The sequence below is a fragment of the Megalobrama amblycephala genome, linkage group LG2, assembly GCF_018812025.1.
Source record: "Megalobrama amblycephala isolate DHTTF-2021 linkage group LG2, ASM1881202v1, whole genome shotgun sequence".
NCBI classification, from domain to species: Eukaryota; Metazoa; Chordata; class Actinopteri; order Cypriniformes; family Xenocyprididae; genus Megalobrama; species Megalobrama amblycephala.
In genome coordinates, this window is record NC_063045.1 from 999,352 (window position 1) to 1,025,569 (window position 26,218).

At 38.9% G+C, this 26,218-nt stretch overlaps 2 protein-coding genes across 2 annotated transcripts; one reads left to right on the forward strand and one right to left on the reverse strand.

Moving 5' to 3' along the window:
* Positions 1-307: 307 nt before the first annotated feature.
* Positions 308-9,683, reverse strand: LOC125263086 (GTPase IMAP family member 8-like). Its single transcript, XM_048181949.1, has 5 exons — positions 9,657-9,683; positions 8,109-8,804; positions 4,578-5,237; positions 3,173-3,805; positions 308-3,008 (listed from the first exon to the last, which is right to left on the reverse strand). Coding segments are annotated over exons 1-5 (3,423 nt in total). The 5' UTR covers positions 9,658-9,683; the 3' UTR covers positions 308-1,575.
* A 2,003-nt stretch (positions 9,684-11,686) lies between these two features.
* On the forward strand, positions 11,687-26,137 carry irf6 (interferon regulatory factor 6). Its single transcript, XM_048181956.1, has 8 exons — positions 11,687-11,979; positions 12,537-12,719; positions 12,797-12,992; positions 13,879-13,962; positions 14,097-14,315; positions 23,503-23,895; positions 23,988-24,109; positions 25,443-26,137. Exons 2-8 carry the CDS (start codon positions 12,546-12,548, stop codon positions 25,671-25,673), a joined length of 1,419 nt encoding a protein of 472 aa, XP_048037913.1. The 5' UTR covers positions 11,687-11,979; positions 12,537-12,545; the 3' UTR covers positions 25,674-26,137.
* The last annotated feature ends 81 nt before the right edge of the window (positions 26,138-26,218 follow it).

A 26,218-nucleotide genomic window follows, 5' to 3' on the forward strand; every position in this document is an offset into this window, starting at 1 on the left:
TTCTTGGCAGTTTTTCGGAGACTATTATATAGTTCATATCGATATCGGAATTATATCGTATCGACCGAAATTAAGAATTATATCGTGATATAAATTTTGGCCATATCGTCCAGCCCTAATTCAGGGGACACCTTAGACTTATATTACATCTTGTGAAAAAGCATTCTTGGGCACCTTTAATGCTGATTTTATGTTTCAGATACACAGTATGAGCCAGTGTGTTTAAATACACACTAGTACTAGTAAAAACATTTGCAAAAATACACACTGATGTCTATGGAAGGGACAGTAATAAACCTTTCAAACATAATGTGAAGATGTGAGTTTTATTTAAATTCAGTTGTGCAGGTAATTATAAAGCTTACTGTATTCATCTGTTCACCAGCCATTCACTATATGACTTTTGGGAGAATTAGATGAATGTAAGCATTGTAAATCTGACGGTTCGACTATTATTGCATGTTTAAAACATAAAAGAAATGTATAACATATATATTTGAACATCAGATATTTCACATTCTGGTTAACAGGTTTATGCTTTGTTACTGTTACCAAAAAAAATCACTGTTTGTCATTTTGTTACACTTTCAAGCGCAATCCATAGGCAGAAAAACTGAACCGAGAAAGAAGGGAGCCCTTAGTGAAAACAGTCAATATCTCATCTTACATGATTTAGGGCCAATCCCAATTCTATTGTATACCCTTTCGCCTACCCCTTCAAACAGAGTGGCAAGGTGTAGGGGTGAAAATATTCCCCTAAGAAATGGGACACCACTACTGCACTGTATTTTGGACGGTGCTTGGTTATAGTTCAAAAACGTATGAGCCTTTGAGTTTCCCAAGACTGGTGGAGCCGCTTTTCCATCGGGCCAAGCTGTTTGTTTAACCGTTGCATTTCATGCCGAGCCGGCCGGTACGGATATGGTTTCATTTTCTACTGTGGCGCTGTGATAACGTAGCTCTTTGCAATGTAATACAAATGAGTTAGTTGTTGCCTTGGTAACGCAAGAGTTTACAGACGATACGAGATGCAAATAGCGACTGCGCTATGAAGGATGACTAGATATATCTTTTAACTGTATTACTCATTTGTGTTCACATCATTCAAATAGCGTGTTAAGCTACGGAGAAACTGGAAGCCAGGGAACACATAAGTGATCGATCCGGCGTGGAAATATCACGGTAGGGAGATTTCTCATACCCCTTCGTTTGAAGTGTGGTCCCGAAAAATCTTTGTTTGAAGGGTTATCTGGCCCTTCCCCTTCCCCCTACCACTCCAGCCAAAAGAGAATCAAGACAACCCTACCCCTTCATGTGAACACACAAAACGATAGGGAAGGGGAAAGGCGTAGAAATGGGATTGGGCCTTAGCAGGGGAAACAAACACATATTAACTATTATATTTTATATGTATTATAAATGTATTAATACTGTGACAGTAATTTGGGCAACAAGCACTACTGACTTGTTTGAGAATTGACGCTTGTGTTGAGGACTCTGCATTTGAGCACAAAGATTTGAGATTTTCTCTTCTTCTTCTCTTTGTCTTTCTTGTTTCTGTCTCTTTAATTTCTCTCATTCTCTCTTCATCTCCTCTTGTATCTCTCTCTCATAATCCTCTATGTCTTTAATGTCTCTTCTATATTCTTCTTCTCTTCTCTTTCTCTCTTTATCAAGATTCTGTCTTTCTTCCTCCATCCTCATCATCATCCTCTTTTTCACTTGTTGAAGTCTCTGATAATATTCATCCCTCATTGCCTGTTCTTTCTTTCTCCTTCTCTCATCTTCTTCTTCTTTTCTTTGTTGTTCCCGTTGTTTCTGTTTCTCCCATTCCTCTCTTTCTCTCTTCATCTCTGTTTTATATTGTTCTTCTCTTTCTCTAAATTCTTCTTCTCTTCTCTTTCTCTCTTTCTCATGATTCTGTCTTTCTTCATCCATCTTCATCTTCACTCTCTTCATCTCTTCTTCATGTTTGGACAGAAGATCTTCTCTCTCCGTGTGTCTTCTTTCTATCTCTTCTTTAAGTTTCTGATAATATTCATCCCACATTGCCTTTTCTATCTTTTTCCTCCTTTCATTCTCTTCATCTCTTCTTTGTCTTGCTTCTTGTTTCTGTCTCTCCCATTCCTCTCGTTCATTCTTCATCTCTTTTCGCATCTTTCCTTCTTCTTCCTCTCTTTCTTTAATGTCTCTTCTATATTGTTCTTCACTCTTTCTGAACTCCTCTTCTCTTGTCTTTCTCTCTTTGTAATGATTCTGTCTTTCTTCCTCCATCATCATCTTCATCTTTTTTTTCTCTTCTTTATGTTTTTTCATAATTTCTTCTTTTTCTTTCTTCAGTTGCTCCACTCTCTCCATCAGAATCATCTTTTCTTTTTCTTGTATTTCTCTTTCCATCTCTCTGAACATCCCACAGGAGTAGTAACTATCTCCGTTTTCTTTCACCATGTCATCTATCTTCTTCAGTAGATCAGACACCTGTGTTCGGTCTCCAGTCTGATTATTATTGAACACATGGTATCTGTTTCCACACGCTTCAATCAGATTTCTGATCACAGATCCAGGTTTTCCCAGCCACTTGTCAATGGTTTTGTTCTTCAGATCATCTCCTCTGGTGAAGAGCACCATGGTGTACATTAAAGATTTCTCACCAAACATCTCTTGGATGATCTTCACTGATTTTTCCTCCTCTTGAGTGAATCGTCCCACTGATATCAGTAAGAGAAACACATGTGGTCCAAGCAGGATCATGGAGATGCAGTTGCTGATTTCTCTCTGGATCTTCTCATTAGTAAGTTCAGTATCAAACAGTCCTGGAGTGTCGATCACAGTAACGTGTCGGCCGTTGATTTCAGCTGATTCACTCTTACACTTTTTAGTTACCAACTCTTGAGATGATTCTGCTGTAAACGCTTCTCTTCCTAAAATTGTGTTTCCAGTTGAACTCTTCCCAACTCCAGTTTTTCCCAGCAGCACAATCCTCAGATCATCTGCTCTCTCTCTTGAATCTAAAGATAGATCAAATAAAAATTAAAAACAGTATATTGAATTTCAAGTGAAGATTGTCAATCATCAGATCATCAGAGAATAATATAGTAAATCTCACAAATCTGTGTTGACATTTTCTGTCATGAAAAGTGTGTTTAATCCATGCAGATTTTCTGATCATTACCTTTTGACTGAAACCACGTCTCTAATGATTGGATTCTCTTCTTCATTTCTTCAAATTTCACCAGTTTTTCCATCTGTGCCTCCAACAATGTCTCTGTGGAGAAACAAACTCCACTATTTTCCTCAACCATCTGCATCAGTTTCTCCATCAACATGGACACTTGTGTGTTTGGGCCAATGAAATGATGGTGTCCTCCAAAACTCTCAATGACAGACTGTGTTTCTTCATTCAGTTCTGCTGTCTGATGCTCTGGATTCTGGTATATGAGAATCATGATGTGTTTGTTGATCCTTGAGCTGAAGATCCTCTGGATCTCCTCCATTTCTGCTCTGTCTTCATTATTAATTGGATCATCAGGAATAATGAGGAGGAACAGATGAACTCCAGGATCACAGAGAGACACACAGCGGAGAGTCTGACGCATCACTTCCTCCTCTGAGAGCTGAGTGTTGAACAGAGCTGGAAGCTCCACCAGAGAGATCAGATGTTCACACACCTTCACGTCTCTCCTCACACACTCTGAGCTGAGCTCTGATCCTCTCTCGCTCTGGTTCAGGATCAGGTTTGATATGAAGGATTTTAATCTTCTGTCGCTCCCACACACAGCCAGATTCAGCTTCACACCCTCTGGAGCTGTCAAAGGAAGAAACTAGATTAACAATGAGGTTTTAACTTCAAAGTAATCTTCAACACACTCAGCTATTGACAGGAACAGATATGTTTGGGGTGCCCAAACATTTGCATGCTACTGTAAATGTTTGCAGAAATTTAGTTTCTTTGATTCAGTTGTCCAGCACATTGAATTTTGAATCTCAGTGCAATGCAATAGTTTTGGTGGTATATAAAGTAGTAAACCATATACTGTATCAAAGTTATGCAAAACAAAAAAGTATAGCTTAAGTAATATAGAGTTTTTTCAGGAGCTCAAATGATGTTTAAGACTGTTAGATACCTGACATCAATCCCACTAACCTTACATTTACTTTCTGAAGAATAGAAAAGGTAAAAAGAAAAATACAGGAGCTAAAACTGGCAGTAGAGGTAGCTGAGCATCACCGGAGCATCAGGGAACTAATTTACTTAAAGGTACTATAGATCTGCAGACTGGCTCTGACTTTCAGGAACTAGCGTCAACTTGTCCAGGAAGTCGTAGTGTATCTAAACATTCAGGGTCTGGTGCTGTGTAGGGATCATAGACTCTAGCCAGTCAATAACAGCAAAATATTTTATTAAATTACATTTAAGATGATTTTTTTGAGTCAGTTTTTTCACTTTGAAATAGGTGGCTTATTTATAAAAAGGGTATTTATTCATGTATGATGTACTGAACTGTAAATAACCTGTAAACTTATTAATTTAATCTCACAAAGATGCTTTATTCATAAAAGTAAATGAATTCACTCACCCAGTGTCTTGATCTTCTCCTGTAACTCTTTGATTTCATTCTCTCTCACACTCAGTTTCTCCTCTAGATCATGTCTGACTCTCTTCTCTCGAGCTCTCATGTACATCTGGAGTGAATAGGGTTCAGGATTCATGCTCTCTGTAAAATCCAGCATCTTTGAGATCTGACTGGAGTTTCTCTGGTCCTTTAACCCCATTATATAGTACCAACTCCCATAGAGACTCACGACCCTCTGAGATTCTGTGGATGATACAAAATCTGACACACTTTTGTCAACAGTGAGTTCAGTAATGAAAAGCACCATGAAGTGCTCTTTTGAGTAAAATATTCTTGTAATCTTCTCCATTTCTTCTTTGTCTTCATTAGTCAGTGGAGTGACAGGAGTAACGAGGATGAACAGATGAACTCCAGGATCACAGAGAGACACACAGTTGAGAGTCTCCCGCATCACTTCCTCCTCTGAGAGCCGAGTGAGAGCTGGAAGCTCAATTACAGTCATCTGACGTCCATCAATCCTCTCCTCTTTCTTCACACACACTTTACTCTCTTTCTCTGTCTCTTTCTGAGGTTTCCCTCTTATCATTTTAGACACCGAGCTCTTGAGGGTTGTATTATATCCACACAGCACAATGTTCAGCTTTGTTTTTCCAGAAGTAGTCCCTGAAACAATATTTAGAGACAAATTAGATTACAACACATTGTTTTATCCACTGAAGGCTTCCTTGTTTACTGACTCACTGTTTGGGTGAACCTCTCTATTTATGGATCTATAACACACACAAACAGTCACACTACAGCCTTTAAAGGAAGACCCAAAACATCATATACTGACATAATGTTACAAACACATATGATTGTCTTCACAAAAGGTGCTTTTTAGCACAAAGTCTAGGCTGCTTTTGCACACTACAAAAGTGGAATATCAAACTCCAAAGAGGACAAAAAGTGCTCTCGTGTCTAATGTCTTGACCTCTCCCTCTTGTCATTTCATCAGACTATGAAACTTAAAAGAGACTGTAGAAGTGCTGAACGAAGATGGTGTGAAACTAAACTAGAAGTTCACTTAAAAAAAAAAACTAAATTTAAATTCTTAAGACTTACAATAAAGAAATTCATAGAAGGCGGCAAGCTTATTTCTCAAACCTTATAAATGCAAACATTAATAACCCCAATTATTATTTAATACAATAGATTCACTAATAAATCATAAAACTGATAGCTCTGAGTTACCAAATGCGAAATGTGAAGAGTTTGCTCGCTACTTCAGAGATAAAGTTATAAACATTAGATTGAACAGGAATCTGTTCAATACATGATAATCGGTCAATTATGCTCCCTTTATTATCAAGTGTAGAGAATACTATCAAAATGGAAAGTTTTACTTTGGTTGGTTTTGAGACACTCAGAAAAGTTGTAACAGACTTGAGACCATCTACTTGTTCCTTTGATCCGATTCCTTGAGATAGTTTGCCATTTTCCCTTCTGACCTTAAATCTGCCCTAGTAAAACCTGTGTACAAATAAGGAAGTTTTTTGGGAATTTTAACTCCTAGTAATTATAGACCCATCTCAAACCTTACATTTTTAAGTAAAATTTTAGAGAAAATCAGTTGAGTACATTCTTAAATGCCAATTCGAAACTAGAGATGTTTCAGTCAGGTTTTAGAAAATATCATAGTACAGAGACCGCTCTTATTAAAGTAGTAAATGATATAAACATAAACCTTGACAGAAATTGGCCTTCAGTTCTGGTGCTTCTTGACGTGAGTGCTGCATTTGATACAATAGATCACCAGATTCTTTTAAATAGATTCAGTGACTATGTTGATCCATCTGGAACAGTTTTAAATTGGTTTTTATCATATCTTAGTGAAAGAACTACTGAAGTTTTGCTTACTGGATCAAAAGCGCAAAGAGAGAAATTGATCCCTAAATTAAATGTACTTGGATTAAACCCAAGCCTAGTGGCAAAAAACTTAGGAGTTGTCTTTGATTCTGATTTAAAGCTCATGTACGTAATATTTCCAAAACAGCATTTTATCATCTCAAGAACAATGCTAAAGTAAGACCATTTCTCTCTTTGAGCAATACAGAAAAATTAATGCATGCATTTATAACTAGCAGGCTTGACTATTGTAATGCCCTTCTTACTGGTCTACCAAAGAACACAATTAACCAATTACAATTAATTCAAAACACTGCTGCTCGAATATTGACAAAAGCTAAAAAGAAAGATCATATTACACCAGTATTAAAGTCATTACACTGGTTACCTGTTAGTTTAATCTGGTTACTTTTATTAGTTTATAAGGCATTGCACGGACTATCTTTCAAATATGATTACAGTATATGAACCGAGAAGGACTCTTAGATCTTCTGATTCTTTCTTCTAAATGTACCTCATAGTAGAACTAAAACATTCAGTGATGCTGCTTTTAGCTGTTATGCTCCTCACCTCTGGAACAACCTTCCCGAGAACATAAGATGTGCTGAAAACATTAATAGCTTTAAATCTAAATTAAAATTACCTTCCTGTAAAGTCTTATAAAACCTTTCTATACTTCATGTGTTTCACTTCATTTTTAATGTTGTTTCTTAAATTTCATATTTTAATCTTTATAAACTTTATTCTTATTCAAACATTTTAATGGGTCTATATTATTTATTTTTTTAAATTTTATTAATTGCTGAATCTATTGGTTCTTTCTTGTCAAGCACTTTGAATTGCATTATTTTGTTTAGAAAAGTGCTATATAAATAAAATTATCTTGCTCATAAGTTCTTTTGCCCCACCTGCTCTCTCTCTCTCATTACTCTCCTCATTATCTTCACTATTTATTCTCTTTCCTCTGCCAGATCATTGTCTAATGTTCCTGTCTGTGTGATGTTCACAGTGTGTCAAGTTTTTGTTAGTTTTTATTGTGTTTGTCATTGAATCAAAGCCCTACTGCTCTCTCACCTCATCCCTCAACATGACACTATAGTGTTGAGTGTGCTGGGCTTCTGAATATATGCAAACAATGAAGTTCTTACATTTATCATGATTTGAACAAGCACAAATACAGATTTTCAGTTAATAAAAGTTTAATACAAAGCTATTTATGGCTTTAAAGGACTTGATGTATATTAGAGCTGAGGTACATTTGGTAGTGCATTAGTTCATGATAAAGTATAAGATGCTGTTGTTCACCAGATTCAAACCTCTTCATCTTAAAACTTTCCTGTCACATTCAACTGACATAAAAAATGACTTGACAGTAAAAAATAAAAAAAAATAAAAAAAGAACCACCTGGACATTCAGTTAAAAATCTCAGTCTGTTTTTTTTATGTATAAACTTTTTAGAAGCTTTTCAACCTAAACAAAACAGATTAGTAAAATCAATAAATAGTAGTTCAGGTCACACAGTAGTGCTCATTTTTCTCCCTGTCATTTTCTGTCTCTTCTTCACTGTAACTATTAAAGCACAAAAAAGTGCTAGTTCGTGATCATAATCTTAGAGATGTTATCCTGAAAAAAAGACTTAGACAAACCTCCTCCATCACTTCCTGTTTTTGTACTCCGATCAAGTGTTCCAACCTTGTCTTTGTCGTCTCCTCGGACTGAACCTCCAGAACTGCTCAGATCTTCTTCCACTGATGTTCCACAACACTCATCTTCATACCAGTAACAGATGAGAAATTCTTCATGTTCTTCCTCGAGCATCTCCTCTGTCCTTCTGAACATCTCAGAGCGCCATCCTGTGTTTATTTCATCAAACTGAAGATGTCCTCCTCCACACTCCTTTATTAAATTATGAATAGTGTTAATCCATATCATAGAAGATAATCTGAGTGTGCGTGTCTCTTCATCAGTAGTCAGCACTATAGTGTGTTTAATGGCCTTCTCACTGAAGAGTTTCAGCACAGTTTTCACTCTTCTCATGTCCTCATCTCTGAAGTCATTATACTGCAGTACGAGTAAGATCACATGAGGTCCTGGAGCAGACAGAGACACACACTCTCTCACTCTCTGTGTGATCTGATGGTGTGTGAGATGTGTCTGGAGCAGGTGAGAAGTGTTGATGACTGCGATGTGTCTCTTCTCCACCGTTCCACTGAATCTCACACTGTGCTGCTGTAAATAAGATGAAGGTCCATTGTCAAACGCTGATGTTCCCAGTATATAATTTCCCACTCTTCTGTTTTCTGACACATTCTTTCCCAGCAGAACAATCCTCAGACCACTCACTGAAAAAGAGCACAAACACACACACACACACATATTTACATGGATGAAGCACATTAATTAGCAGTAAATATTGTGTTGGAGTATATATTAGTCTGCTGTAGTGTCAGGAGTGATGTGTTCAAATGCTGGCATTTTTCCTAATTCTGGTAAATTCATCCATTCTCAGACAAAATAAATGTAAAATTGATGATTAGGTGTTCAATCATACTGTGTGTTCAGGTACAGAAACTGAAACAGATCCCATTTTATCATTTCACCATCCAACCTTCACCCTCAATCATTTCAACCGGATTGATCCGTGAGTCTTTATCATTTCTCAGGGTAACTCAAGCCATTTTAATGCCAGTCCTCAGACTGATCTCAGAGGAAGAGGGATTCTGTGTCTGCTGCAATAAACCTCTGCTCTCAGATTATCTGAATCTGGGACTTCAGCTCGGAGGATTTTGGAAATCTTTAGGTATTTTCTTGTGTTTGAATGATACAAAACATAGAAATAACTTGAGCTGCAATATGTGGAAATGATTTTTTGCTTTACCCCTGTAGTGTAGGCTACTGTATTTAGTCTAACTGTACTTCATCATCCATTTTTGCAGTATGAAGTTTGGATGTCTTGTGTTCAGCAAAAGAAAAAGTCACACAATTTTTGAACAAGAACAACATGATAGTGAGTAAACGATGGCACCAATTTGTATTTTTGGGTGAATTAATATTTTAACTGATATAACACTGAATATTGTGCAATGATAAAATTATATCATTTAAGAGATTTGCCCATATTGTTTCATAAAATAAACATAAATGTTTCAAGTTGACACATCTGAATATCACTGACAGTGATTTAATTCACTTACTGTCAGGACGATCATATGGTGGACTTCTTCGACCTGCTGCTGACAGTGAAACACACACACACACACACACACACACACACAAAGAGGTGTGTTTAGCAATTATAAATTAATTACAGCAACATTTGTGCAGTGAAAGCTGTGAGCTGTTAACAATAGTTCTGGTTAAAGTGTGGATAGTGGTACATTCAGGGTTCAGTTGGGGTGCTAAGAATTTGCATCAATTACTTCAATATCCTGCATTTATTGCATTTTATTTCCTTCTCCATTTGACCTTAATAATAATAATTTACAAGGTCACATTGTAAAGTATGCTTTTAAGCCAGCAAAGTAGCTGACCAACAGTTGTTGTTATCTTCTGAGCTATTCTGAGACGTGTCTGAATTCTGCAGACTTTTGATTCATATTTAATAGTGAATTGAATAATAGTGCTTCATTATGATGGCTCAGGATGATCTCAAGAGATTTTATCTTCAGCAGAACACTGACCCTCAATCGGAGCAGCTTGTGTAGATTTATGGAGTAAAAAGGCTTGACTGCTTCATTTTGGCATAAACTTGTTTGCATTAAGCTTAAATCAATGTCTAGCACTGGTTGTTAATTCGAATTTAAAAATGCAAACCTTTGCCTAGATAACAGAATGTGATATTGAAGGCTACGTCTGTTGTTTGTTTCTTCCTGGTTCAATTTCTTTAAAGATAAAACAGTGTAAAATAACTAAACAAGTAAACCTTTATCTGCTTTGGCTAATATTTCAGAAACACTTCACGAGTCATCGAGGAAACGCTCCTGCATACACTTTATTTGTGTCTTAATTTGATTCTTACCTGAACTTGACGCCATTTCAGCAGGAACACTTTGAAATCAAAACCGAAAGAAAAACGATGAACGACGAAAGGAGGAGAACTCACTCGTGCCACGCTGAGGTTGGGGGAAATTTTATATTATATGATTTTCTATTATTCTGTCCATTAATTATTCTTTTTTTAAACCAAAAATAAAATATGGGCTACAAAACATGCGTTTCTTTTCTTTTTTTTTAAACTCTGATTAATAGAATAATCAGATGCAAAGAAATGTTAATTATTTAAGATTATTAATGCATTCATATGCGTCATTCAGCCAGAGGGTGGCGCTGCTCTACTGTCTCGCTGGTGGAGTGACAGACAGGTGTGTTTTAGCAGCTCAAAAACTATAAAAGTGTCCATCAGCATTGATTAACTGAGACCAAAATAATGTTATTATAGACACAATCTGGGAAAAACAAATTATTTTTATAAAGAATATTATAATTATTCCAAATAAATTAACTGTAAGGACTAAAATTATGTAAGTTTGTAGGCCAAAAGCACTTCTTTATGAAAATATGATAATGTAAAGGGTAATTTAGTGATATTGTAAATAGCCTACATAACAATAAGAAAGAGAGAATTCACACATAAGAGAAAACACGAAGTACTTTCCAAAGTGAAACAGGGTTTAAGTAACCAATTTATCTTGAAAGTATTATTTAAGAAAGTAAAATCTAGAAAGTTTAGACCACCACAGACTTTCTGACGTAATGCCTCTTATGCTTCCACAGAAAGTCAAACATCATTCTGTGATTCTTCAGATGGGTTCATCCTCTCAGAGATAAATCTCTTCAATTTCCTTTCAGCTTTTTCTACAACTGGGTCAAAGTTAAGTCTGCATCTGACTGGAAAGAGAAAGGGAGAAGGACAGGTTTTAACAGCTCACATTTATCAAGATTTAAAGGAAAAAAGCCAAACTTCAGGAGGTTCTGTTTGAGTTCACAAAAAAAAAAAAAATATATATATATATATATATATAGCTACATTCTCAGACAAGTGAGCTAGATTGAAACTTCACGTTCTCCTGTTTAAAATTATATATCTATGACACTTGATGCTATAATGGGTTAGAAAACAAAGACAGTACCAAGTGTTCCAGGTCTTTAAGGGTGTAATAAGAACAATGAATGTGAATGCTGATTCGCACAGGATATGACCGCAGGCATTTCTGAGAGTTTTCATGTGTGCGCGTGCCCGTGTGTGTGTGCGCGTGAGTCACAGAAATGCGCGTGACGTCACCGCTCTACCTGAGTTTCGGCAGAAGGTGAAACTCTCGAGCAGAGATTCAAACACACACATGAAACACGCTTCACACAGTTTCACACGGACACACGGCGAGTGTGTGAGCGCTTTAACCGATTTATGACCGATACACACGGACTTTAACCATATTTATCCATAAACCAGCTCGTTTTGCCTGTAAAGGCCTCAGGATTGGTGTTTTTTCCTGCTTTGACGCTTCCTGAAACCCTCAGGTGAGACTCATTAATATTTATATCACATTTATATTTAATGTTTACAAGGTTTTACTCTCATTTAAACAATATAATGCGCTTAAATATGCTCTACTATCGGAATTTCAGTGTTTTTATTGATGATTTTCGTGCTTTATCATCGAGTATCACCGGCTCTCTATTTACTCAGTAATATATCGGTTCATCTGACGCGTTTTTCTGATTATGCGCTGAATAAATGATCATAATAAAGTCTGATTATTAATATGAGCTTTATCTGGCCTGTGTTTGAGTCAAATTAAGTCAATATAACTTGATTGATTAAAATGCAGTTTAGGCTACTGCTGCTAATAACAATAAAAACATTATTAATAAAATTATATGTTTAATTATATAAAAATAACGCTAATTCAAAAGTCACATATGCACATACAATAAGAAACTTAATGAAAATTTAAGAGTAAAATTGCAACAAAATAATGAACTGAAACCATTTCTATTGTATTTGTAGGCTGTGGTTTATTCTGCATGTCTTTGGTCACTTTAAGGTTATTTATGTGTGTTTTGCTCCTCTACAGAAGCTCATCATGTCGTCTCATCCGCGTCGTGTCCGGCTCAAGCCCTGGCTGGTGTCTCAGGTGGACAACGGGACGTTTCCCGGTCTGGTCTGGCTGGACCGCGAGGCCAAACGCTTCCAGATCCCATGGAAACACGCCACGCGTCACACGCCCCAGCAGGAGGAGGAAAACACCATCTTTAAGGTGAGTGATGGAGATCCTGAGGCCGGAGTACGACAGGGATCTGGACCGGGACTGATCCGTGTGTGTTTTTTTTCCAGGCCTGGGCCGTGGAGACCGGGAAGTATCAGGAAGGCGTGGACGAGCCGGATCCGGCCAAATGGAAAGCTCAGCTGAGATGTGCTCTGAACAAGAGCCGCGAGTTCAACCTCATCTATGACGGGACCAAAGAGGTTCCCATGAACCCGCTGAAGATCTATGACGTGTGTGATATTCCTCAAACGCTCAGTAACCCAGGTAACACACACACACACACACACACACGCAGAGTCCACAAACACACTTGATTTCCCGTCAAACATGTGAATCAGCTGAACTCTGAAGGTCTGGAATTTTGTTTGTTTTTAATGCATTTTACTCACATATTTTCATGCAATTTCATATTTTGCAGATCCCGATCTATTTCTCTAATAAACCCGGCACTGTAAATTATAAATATTGACAAATTTCCTATTTTGTAGAGGAAAAATGCATAAATGTGATACCAATTTCTACTTGAAAAACACCCTATTATTCTACCAGCAATAAAATTGAATACAATATTTTGTATAATTTGAGCTGTTGTTGGTTTGAATTAAGGAAAACAAGTAACAGGTAATTTAATTATTCAGATTAAACATTTATATTAATATCTAATTATCTGAATTGATGGATTAATTTGGATTATTTTTCTTAAAGGCTGAAACAGTCAATTTTGAATGGTTAGAAGAAAAATAATTTACAAATCTTGTAAAATCCTGAAATGTTATGTTATGCTTTTATGTTATACCTATTATTATTATTATTATTATTATTGTTATTAATAAAAAAATTAAACTTTATTTACATAACATTATGATTTTATTATTGATTTTAAAGTTATGACTTTTTTCTTGATTTTTAAAATGTAATGATTCTTGAATTAATTGAATTTTTTAATTATGAATAATTTTTATTATGTGAGATTTTTGCACTACAAAGTGATCATTTTATTGCTCACGATGATTGCTGAATTAAACGTGGTTAATCATGTGACTGCGATGTGGCAATACGCAAGAAACTCGATTATTTCAAATAGTATTTAATAAAGTATGTAGTGTGCAAGTCTTTCATTTTGAACACAGCTGTAATCTTTGTGTCTCAGGTTCAGTGACCACGTATGAGACTGACGGCGATGAAGACGACGTTCCCGACACTCCTGAACCTCCTCCACCATATCCGCCTCACGGTACTGGAATTAAACCGGATTAAACGTGTCTTAAACTCTTTGAACAGCATGTTGTTTAAGTGTAATTTTAAGATTCATTCTACATAATGCAACATATTTTCTGTAGTATTTGACTGGCATATACTCCTGTGCAGGGATGAGCTCCTCGCCGCTGGCTCCGGTTTGGACTCCTCCGGGCTCCGTGTCTCCGATGCAGCCGGCCAGCTGCCCTCCTCCCCCTCCCCCCGCGGAGGTGTGGCCTAAGAAAGAGCCGCTGGACGTGGAGATGCAGCCGCCGCCCATGGAGCTCCAGACGCCCACAGCCTTCGACGGCATGTTCGCCACCCCGGAGACCTGGATCAGCTCTCTGCCCAGTAACAAACTACACAAACACATTACACACATGCGTTACATACACGTTAACACACACGTTATAATCACACACGCGTTACTCAAACACGTTACACACGCATATATGCGTTACACGCAGGGTTGGGAAGGTTACTTTTAGAATGTATTTCACTACAGATTATAAAATACATGATTTAAAAAGTAATCAGTAACGTATTTCGTTACATTACTCAAGTTTAGTAACTTAATCTAAATACTTTGAAATACTTAACACAAAGGACCATATTTTTTTGTTTACAACCTGTAATTAAAAATGAGCTCTACCCACCAGGATTTGGTTTTCCAATAAATTGTATTTTTAACAGTTACAAAAATATATATCTGCAGTTTATTAGACATAACTTGTGTGTTGGTAAAGAATTTCAATATCTTGATAAACAAATTAAGAAAATATTTGTCTCTTTTAACATCACATCCATATATAATTACTGTTGATATATCATTCCTAAATTATATTTTTATATTTGTAAAGATGTGCATCAGAGGGATAACAAAATATTAAATAACAACAATAATTGTTGATAAATAAGGTTGTTTTATAGGTGTATATAGCCGAATCGACACAGTGGTTTAAATTGTTTTATTAACAAAGTTTGTTTGTAACATTTAGAATGTTTATAAAGAAAATTAAATGAAATGATCTACCAATAATCTCGAGAGAAGGTCAATAATCAGAGCTGACTCACCTACGGTTTTTTTTCATCTCTCCACCACATTTTACAGGTTTGGAAAAATATATGATCATTTTGTGTGAACTATCCCTAGTATAAATATATTTATACTAATATTTAACCTTAGTGCACTGATAGTTGCATTAATATTAACAATATAAACAACAAACAGCAAAGGGAAAAAAAAAAAAAACTATTTTTTTTTTTTTTTTTTTTTTTTTTTTTAATAATCCTTTATTTAATTTTTTTTTATTATTCTTATATTAGTGCTGCACCTATTTAGATCTTTCATGGCCAATAGAAGCAAATTGTCCGATTCTGATACTGGGTGCAGAATTTTTTTCTAAAGCAAATTTATTTGTTGTTTATTTTTTCACAAAATATGTGTAGCTCTTTGATATTAGAGGCAAACACTGCATTTTTATCACAATACCAACAAAGTGTGTTGATGTTATGAACATGAGCATGATCAGTTGTTTTTCATTTAAATCATTGCATAATTTCAAGATTAACAGCATGGTCTGACTTTAGCTTTGTGAAATTATGCTACATAAGACACCAAAACAGCAGACGGACTGAATGAAATGCAAATTCACTCTCTGACAGTAGGTGGCGCTCATGGAACAGCAGTGATATAGCGTTTCCATTTGTTACAGCTATACACAATGCAGGCTGCGCTGGAGATAAAAGGAAAAGCCATCAAAACTTGTCTGAAGACAGTTCCCTTCAGAGATACATTCATATCAACCCCAATATAATATTTATATTATTCTCCCTATATTTCGTGAACAGTGAGCTTGTGCTGGTGCAGTATTTCCTCTGCTGGCGCGTCTGTTCTCTTTGTGTCCGTTTTCAGCGTGTGCCTGTGTTAACGTCCTGTTGACAGGCTTAGTAAATATTTCCTGAGATTTTGGGAAATTATTACAGAGCAGTTTGTTTGCGAGCCCGGAATAAAGATAGACCAAAATAAAACTAAAAAACCTTTGGATTTATGACCAGTGGACTAGTGCATCTCTATTTTTGATCATGAACTCGAGTACGCGCCATAAAGGTCTAAGTTACCTAAACGTTTGGAATGAATTATTAAGATTTACAGTTTGTCTGTAAAGTACACCAAGGCATTTGCTTTATAAAACATTATTTAAAGCATGATTAATTGGATGTTAATTCTATGAGGATTTTGTGTTATTTTTCAAAGACCTAATAAATTCTTATATTAATCGTAGGCGATAACCATACAAAGCTTAACGTACGAGTAAATAGGGTAAATAAGGAAAATAACATTTTAAAGACCAAGAACAGCTTAGGCCTACCTCAAGATGCTTTTTCAGATTAGATGTTGAATCCTTTGAAGCCGATGGAAGTTTTGTTCCAGGTAGACATAGCTGGCATTGCACTATGATGTTACTGTACGTCTTTTTTTCATGTTTAAAAGTAAAACTTTGAATTTCCACTAGAGAAATGCGTTATGCCCTGTTTTCCTGTTCATTTTTTGCGTGTGACCTCATGTCTGCACTCTGCAGGTTGTGAACACTAGGACAGAGTCGGAGAATCATCAACAATTGTCTCGTTGGTTACAAATCCTCAAACAGCTTAAGTTAATAGCCTATTAAATTAAATAAATAACATTAAAATTCAAAGGAATCACTTTGGTAATCTAAAATACTTTTTGAATGTAACTGTAATTTGATTACCATCTATTTAAAATGTAACTGTAACGAAATACAGTTACTCAAATTTTGTATTTTAAATACGTAACGTCATTACATGTATTTCGTTACTCCCCAGCCCTGGTTACACACCCATACATACGTTACACACCCACACACACGTTACACACCCACACACACGTTACACACCCACACACACGTTACACACCACCCCATACACACACTTTACACCCCCATATACACGTTACACCCCCCATTTACGTGTTACACCCACATACACACGTTACACCCCCATATGCACGTTACACCCCCATTTACGTGTTACACCCACATACACACGTTACACCCCCATATGCACGTTACACCCCCCATTTACATGTTACACCCCATATGCACACGTTACACCCCCATATGCATACGTTACACCCCCATACGCACACGTTACACCCCCATATACACGTTACACCCCCATACGCACACGTTACACCCCCATATGCACGTTACACCCCCCATTTACATGTTACACCCCCATACTAGGGCTGGACGATATGGCCAAAATTTATATCACGATATAATTCTTAATTTCGGTCGATACGATATAATTCCGATATCGATATGAACTATATAATAGCCTCAGAAAAACTGCCAAGAACGGCCACAATGGATATCTGTACCCACAAACGTCTGAAAAAAGAATTTGCCAAATCTATGAAATCTCTTCCTATAAAACTATATAATATTTTAGAAATAAAAACAGTACAAATAAATTTATGTTCAGCTTTTATTTGTATTTAGCCTTCATACAACATAAAAAATAAACATAAGACTCACTCACTTTAGTAATATTAATATCTTTAACATTAAACTATAACGTAGGCTGATTTTATTATCCTTAATATAGATTAAAACAAAAGTGCTTCAGCCAAGATAAAGATTGTGAACAGTAAAAACAGAAAAAAACAGCGAGAAACAACAAAAACACATCGCTGGGGCAGGGACGTTGTTGAGTGTTGATGACACTAGGGGTGCAACGGTTCAAATTGCTCACGGTTCGGTTCGTATCACGGTTTTAGGGTCACGGTTTCGGTACGGTTCGGTATGTGCTATTAGCACATACCGAACCGTACCGAAACCGTGACCCTAAAATAGGACTACTGTCAAATAAAAATAAAGAAAATAAGAACAAACAATTAAACTACAAGCAACATCACAAATAAGTACAATAAAGCAAATATTCAAATAAAATAAACAGTGCTTTTCAGGTATCTAACAGTAGTTTTCAGGTACAGAAAATGGATAAAGTAATCAAATATAAAATATCACTGCATATTATCTTTACTGTATAAAATAAATAAAGATTAATCATTATTGAAGTTACAAAAACTATTCAGTCAAGAGCAGTGAGTGATTTCTTTGTTATTTGTTGTTTGATTTAACATTAAAAAAGGCAGCAGGAATAATTTTTTCCCTTTAGACATGCACGATCCAGTACATATACTGTTACACATGCGCTGTCTTTCTCGACTGTTATACGTTCACTTAAGACATAACCAACTATGTTTGCTAGGATACTCGCTAAGACGGGCATGTTGACATAATTTTTGTATGAATGTGTCCGCCGAAGCGCAAGACTTGAAAGAGAAGTCAGTATTTGCGCGCTGACTGAAATAAGCGTGTGCGCTTCTTCTCACAGCGCGTGCGAGTTCTCTTTCGCGCCTTGTTCTTGAAGGTTTAAATCAGCAAGGCTTAAATAATTTTAGTTTAAACAGATAGCATCGTGTGCTGTTCAGGTCTCACCTGCGCTGGCGCGCTATCAACACCCGGGTGATGACGGCGTAAATGACTGGACATTAAAGCAGACGGCACTCGCAGTTAACAGTTTACAAAGAGTGACTGTTTTGTCCACGCTTTTTGATTATCGTTGTTGTAACGTTTTGCGCATCCATCGACTGAAACATACATTATCTGAAATCTGTCTGTCTGTTTTCCAAGTTGCTATTTTAAACAAACCATATTAACCAATAGATACGCTGAGCACTGGCTGATGGCTGCGTGTCTCTGTGGTGTACGTCATCACGCAAATAGCCAATCGCGTTCTGCTCTTTCTAACGGCTGCGCCTCAAGTCAGTGAGAAATGTTGTAATGTATATATCGAAATACCGGAAATGTGTTTAAAAATCATATCACCGTTATCGAAAAAAATTATATCGCGATATATATTGATATTGAATTATTGTCCAGCCCTACCCCATACACACAGGTTACACCCCCCATACGCACACGTTACACCCCCATATACACGTTACACCCCCCATTTACGTGTTACACCCACATACACACGTTACACCCCCATATGCACGTTACACCCCCATTTACGTGTTACACCCACATACACACGTTACACCCCCATATGCACGTTACACCCCCATATGCATACGTTACACCCCATATGCACGTTACACCCCCCATTTACATGTTACACCCCCATATGCACACGTTACACCCCCATATACACGTTACACCCCCCCATTTACGTGTTACACCCACATACACACGTTACACCCCCATATGCACGTTACACCCCCATATACACGTTACACCCCCATACGCACAGGTTACACCCCCATACGCACACGTTACACCCCCATATGCATACGTTACACCCCCATATGCACGTTACACCCCCCATTTACATGTTACACCCCCATATGCACACGTTACACCCCATATACACGTTACACCCCCCATACGCACAGGTTACACCCCCATATGCACGTTACACCCCCCATTTACGTTACACCCCCATATACACGTTACACCCCCCATACGCACAGGTTACACCCCCCATACGCACAGGTTACACCCCCATACGCACAGGTTACACCCCCCATACGCACACGTTACACCCCATACACACACGTTACACCCCCATACGCACACGTTACACCCCATACACACACACGTTACACCCCCATACACACACGTTACACCCCCATACGCACACGTTACACCCCCCATTTACGTTACACCCCCATATGCACACGTTACACCCCCATATACACGTTACACCCCCATACGCACAGGTTACACCCCCATACGCACACGTTACACCCCATATACACGTTACACCCCATACACACACGTTACACCCCATACGCACAGGTTACACCCCCATACGCACACGTTACACCCCCATATACACGTTACACCCCCATTTACATGTTACACCCCATACACACACGTTACACCCCCATACGCACACGTTACACCCCCCATTTTACGTTACACCCCCATTTACGTTACACCCCCATATGCACACGTTACACCCCCATATACACGTTACACCCCCATACGCACAGGTTACACCCCCCATACGCACACGTTACACCCCATATACACGTTACACCCCCATACGCACAGGTTACACCCCCCATACGCACACGTTACACCCCCATATACACGTTACACCCCATACACACACGTTACACCCCCATACGCACAGGTTACACCCCCATACGCACACGTTACACCCCCATATACACGTTACACCCCCATTTACATGTTACACCCCCATACACACACGTTACACCCCCATACGCACACGTTACACCCCCATACGCACACGTTACACCCCATATGCACACGTTACACCCCCCATACGCACACGTTACACCCCCATATGCACACGTTACACCCCCATACGCACACGTTACACCCCCATACGCACACGTTACACCCCCATATGCACACGTTACACCCCCATATACATACGTTACACCCCCATATACACGTTACACCCCCCATTTACATGTTACACCCCCATACGCACACGTTACACCCCCATACGCACACGTTACACCCCCATACGCACACGTTACACCCCCATACGCACACGTTACACCCCCATACGCACACGTTACACCCCCATATGCACACGTTACACCCCCATACGCACACGTTACACCCCATATGCACACGTTACACCCCCATACGCACACGTTACACCCCCATACGCACACGTTACACCCCCATATGCACACGTTACACCCCCATATACACGTTACACCCCCCATTTACATGTTACACCCCATACACATGCGTTACACCCCATATGCACACGTTACACCCCCCATTTATGTGTTACACCCCCATACGCATGCGTTACACCCCCATACGCACGTGTTACACCCCCATTTACGTGTTACACCCCATACACACACGTTACACCCCCCATTTACGTGTTACACCCACATATACAAGTTACACCCCCATTTACATGTTACACCCCCCATTTACATGTTACACCCCATACACACACGTTACACCCCCATATGCACACGTTACACCCCCCATTTATGTGTTACACCCCCATACGCACGTGTTACACCCCCATTTACGTGTTACACCCCATACACACACGTTACACCCCCCATTTACGTGTTACACCCACATATACAAGTTACACCCCCATTTACATGTTACACCCCCATACGCAGCGTTACACCCCCATACGCACGCGTTACACCCCATATACACGTTACACCCCCATTTACGTGTTACACCCACATACACACGTTACACCCCCATATGCACGTTACACCCCCATATACACGTTACACCCCCATACGCACAGGTTACACCCCCCATACGCACACGTTACACCCCCATATGCATACATTACACCCCCATATGCACGTTACACCCCCCATTTACATGTTACACCCCATATGCACACGTTACACCCCCATATACACGTTACACCCCCATACGCACAGGTTACACCCCCATATGCACGTTACACCCCCCATTTACGTTACACCCCCATATGCACACGTTACACCCCCATATACACGTTACACCCCCATACGCACAGGTTACACCCCCCATACGCACACGTTACACCCCCATACACACACGTTACACCCCCATACGCACACGTTACACCCCCATACACACACACGTTACACCCCCGTACACACACGTTACACCCCCATACGCACACGTTACACCCCCATTTACGTTACACCCCCATATGCACACGTTACACCCCATATACACGTTACACCCCCCATACGCACAGGTTACACCCCCCATACGCACACGTTACACCCCCATATACACGTTACACCCCCATACACACACGTTACACCCCCATACGCACAGGTTACACCCCCATACGCACACGTTACACCCCCATATACACGTTACACCCCCCATTTACATGTTACACCCCCATACACACACGTTACACCCCATACGCACACGTTACACCCCCATACGCACACGTTACACCCCCATATGCACACGTTACACCCCCATACGCACACGTTACACCCCCATACGCACACGTTACACCCCCATACGCACACGTTACACCCCATATACACGTTACACCCCCATTTACATGTTACACCCCATACACATGCGTTACACCCCCATATGCACACGTTACACCCCCCATTTATGTGTTACACCCCCATACACATGCGTTACACCCCCATATACACGTTACACCCCCCATTTACATGTTACACCCCATACACACACGTTACACCCCCATATGCACACGTTACACCCCCCATTTACATGTTACACCCCATACACATGCGTTACACCCCATATGCACACGTTACACCCCCATTTATGTGTTACACCCCATACACATGCGTTACACCCCCATATACACGTTACACCCCCCATTTACATGTTACACCCCATACACACACGTTACACCCCCATATGCACACGTTACACCCCCCATTTATGTGTTACACCCCCATACGCACGTGTTACACCCCATTTACGTGTTACACCCCATACGCACACGTTACACCCCCATTTACGTGTTACACCCACATATACAAGTTACACCCCCCATTTACATGTTACACCCCCATTTACATGTTACACCCCCCATTTACATGTTACACCCCATACACACACGTTACACCCCATATGCACACGTTACACCCCCCATTTATGTGTTACACCCCCATACGCACGTGTTACACCCCCATTTACGTGTTACACCCCATACACACACGTTACACCCCCCATTTACGTGTTACACCCACATATACAAGTTACACCCCCATTTACATGTTACACCCCATACGCACGCGTTACACCCCATACGCACGCGTTACACCCCCATACGCACGCGTTACACCCCATACGCATACGTTACTTACACCCACACCCCCACATACACACACATTACACAAACACCCGCACACACGCTACACATGCTACACGCCCCCTCATACACAATTTCATCTTTAGATTTTAGTTTTAAACATGCAAATAAAATTAATAAATATATATAGTATTTATTAAGAAAAAAATTTAATTCAGTAAACATGCAAAATATGAAAATGTAAAGTGTTTAAATTAAGTTAAACAAATATATTATTAAATAAAAAATATGTAAGTAAATTAAATAAAAAAATTCTTTATCATTTATTGATGCATATTTTACCGTTTGTTTCTAGCATTTATTTTTATTTTAAATGTTTATTTGTTTAATTTTTAGTCATTTTATGTGCTTTTGTCATTTTGTTTATATTTTAAATATTGCTAATTCGGTTTAATGTGTTATTTTAGTTATAACTTGAGTGCTTCATCTTAAACTTATTTCAGTTTATTGCCAAGACAGCATTTCTAATTTTGCTTTAAGTTTGTCAAGTAATATATACATTTTATTGTATTTATATTGTATTTCAGCTTTGCTCCAATTAACAGAAATGTTTTTAATAGTTTTGGTTGAAAATAATAACAGCACCCATAATGCACTGTGTGTGTGTTTGCAGTGACTGATCTGGAGGTTCAGTTTTATTACCGCGGTAAGGAGGTGTGTCCGCCGGTAATCGTGAGCAACCCGCAGGGCTGCCGGCTGTTCTACGGCGATCTGGGGCCGATCGTCAATCAGGAGGAGCTGTTCGGACCGATCAGTCTGGAGCAGGTGCGCTTCCCCTCCACCGAGCACATCACCAACGACAAGCAGCGCGTCTTCACCAGCCGCCTGCTGGACGTGATGGACCGCGGCCTCATTCTGGAGGTGAGCGGACACGACATCTACGCCGTGCGGCTGTGCCAGTGTAAAGTGTACTGGTCCGGCCCCTGCGCCCCCAACCCCAACATGCCCAACCTCATCGAGCGCCAGCACAAGGTCAAGCTCTTCTGCCTGGAGTCCTTCCTCAGCGGTGAGCGACTGCGTTTATAAACCTGGGATATTTGAATCAGAAAATGAATGTGTGTCTGATCCTGTAATGTGTTTGTAACGGTGTATCCGTAGGGGTCATCACTCACCAGCGGGGTCAGTCCTCTTCTGAGCCCCCTCTCTACGACATTCACCTGTGTTTCGGGGAGGAGTGGCCCGACGGTAGACCCAGAGAGAGGAAACTCATCATGGTGCAGGTGAGACGTTATGACCGCTGCCGTGTGAAGCGTTGCATTATGGGCCACGGTGGCAGTCTGTCTGTACCAGAGAGCCCACTTTTTCAGTGTCGTAGGTTCCAAAAGTATTTTCCCATTAGTTTTTGCCATAGGGATTTAATAAAAGTCTTTGTTAAAGCGTTATAAGCCATGAACCGAACCAACCAGCTACAAGGGGAATCACAACACTACAGACTACAGAGCAAAAAAGTATTTGAAAATCAGACAAATACTAATGTACAAGACTGTGAACTTAATGGCTTCAGTGATAGAAAGAACTGCAATCCCATGAAACATTGCGAACTAAATAATCGATAATCGAATTAAAAATTATGGAGAAATATAAAACTACGCATTTGATTATATACTGTATAAAAACTATATTTTAAGTTTATTACAGAATATATATATATATATATATATATATATATATATATATATATATATATATATATATATATATAGTATTTTGAGAGTGACTTGAATTACGTAATTTTCGGTGGTTGATGGAAATGGGTGGAGCTAACGATCTTTTGGCGCATCTATCTTTTTTCGATTGGTGGAATTTTCTATACAGCATCATGGGTAATGTAGTTTTTCACCACAAATTATCTGTAAAACGTGATTATTTTAAAAATAAGTTGAAATAATGCAGTCTGATGGCTTTGTTGCTCATAGTAGCAGTGTCTTTTAAACAATTTATAAGTAATCATTCAAAACCAATTATCGTTTCCATATGGATAAAATTGTTTTTACTTCCAGAACTTGACTGTTGCACTTTATTATTACTGTATAAAAAGGTACCAGAAAATGTATTATGAACTTAATATAATAAATAAATTTAAATTAAATATAAAATAATAACATTCAAAAATGCAGATATAAATCAATTAGCAGAAAAGTGTTTTTCATTAAAAGCCAAGTTTAATGACTATTTGTAGTGAAGGGAAACTACTTTCTCAGTGACTATTTCAGTTTAATTATTATTTTTGTTTTTTAAAGAGATGTGCCGATTAACCAGGTCATTTTATTTAGAAGGAAAGAGCAGTTTTGATGGCATTATCTTTCCGTTCTACCTCCAGATATTGCTTAACGTTTTTGTTTACTGGGGTAACCGCTGTATTTCTGCTATTCCATATTACATGCATTTTCATTCAGCCCGACTCTAGATTGCTTTTAGTGTTTATGGTAGCTGCTGTTTGTTTGATGAACACTAATGCAGAGTCCAGCCATGATTATCTTCTCAAAACACTGGGCTTTTAGCCTAAAATAGTCTTTGAAGCTAGCATGGCTAAGCATTGATATGTGTTTGCAGGTGGTCCCGGTGGTGGCGCGCATGATCAGCGAGATGTTTTCGGGCGACTGCACGCGCTCGTTCGACAGCGGAAGCGTGCGCCTTCAGATCTCCATCCCCGACATCAAAGACAACATCGTCACACACCTCAAGCAGCTCTACCGGCTCCTGCAGACGCATCAGGGGCAGGAGAACTGGCCCCTGCCGCCCGGGGCCGCCCTACACCTCCCGCAGGCCCTGCAGACGCAGTGACCCGCTCCCGCCCGTCTGTGTTTTTAATGAGAAGTACTTAAGACGCTTTAGAGACTCTGAAACTGGTTGCTGTAGTGTTTCCGAGCTCTTCCGAGGGTTTTAGTGTGTCAGTGTCGCCGGGTCAAAGTCTAGCGTGTGTTAATGATCAGCCACACTGAATGTCCGCCCAGATATTTAGACTTCAACAGATGTACGTAGATGTCCTTTTATCAGTGGGAACTAACATCTGATGCTTATCGCTTCAGTTTCACATATATAATGAGCTTTTAACCACGTTATTGTGTTTTTACTGCTGATGTTTGTTAAGCTTATAATCAAACTGTCAGGTTTATGTGGTTTTTCGCACTTTTGGGGTTAAATATCTAGTTTTTTTAACCGTATTATGTATTTGACATCCCATCATGTAGATTTGTGTAATAATGTTACTTGGCTTTATCAAATAAAATGAAAAATGCACAAAAAGAGTGTGTGTATTTGTGGTTTCAGGCTGGTGGAATGAATCAGGTTTAACTCTGATTGTTCTTGTTAATGTTAAACCAGGATGA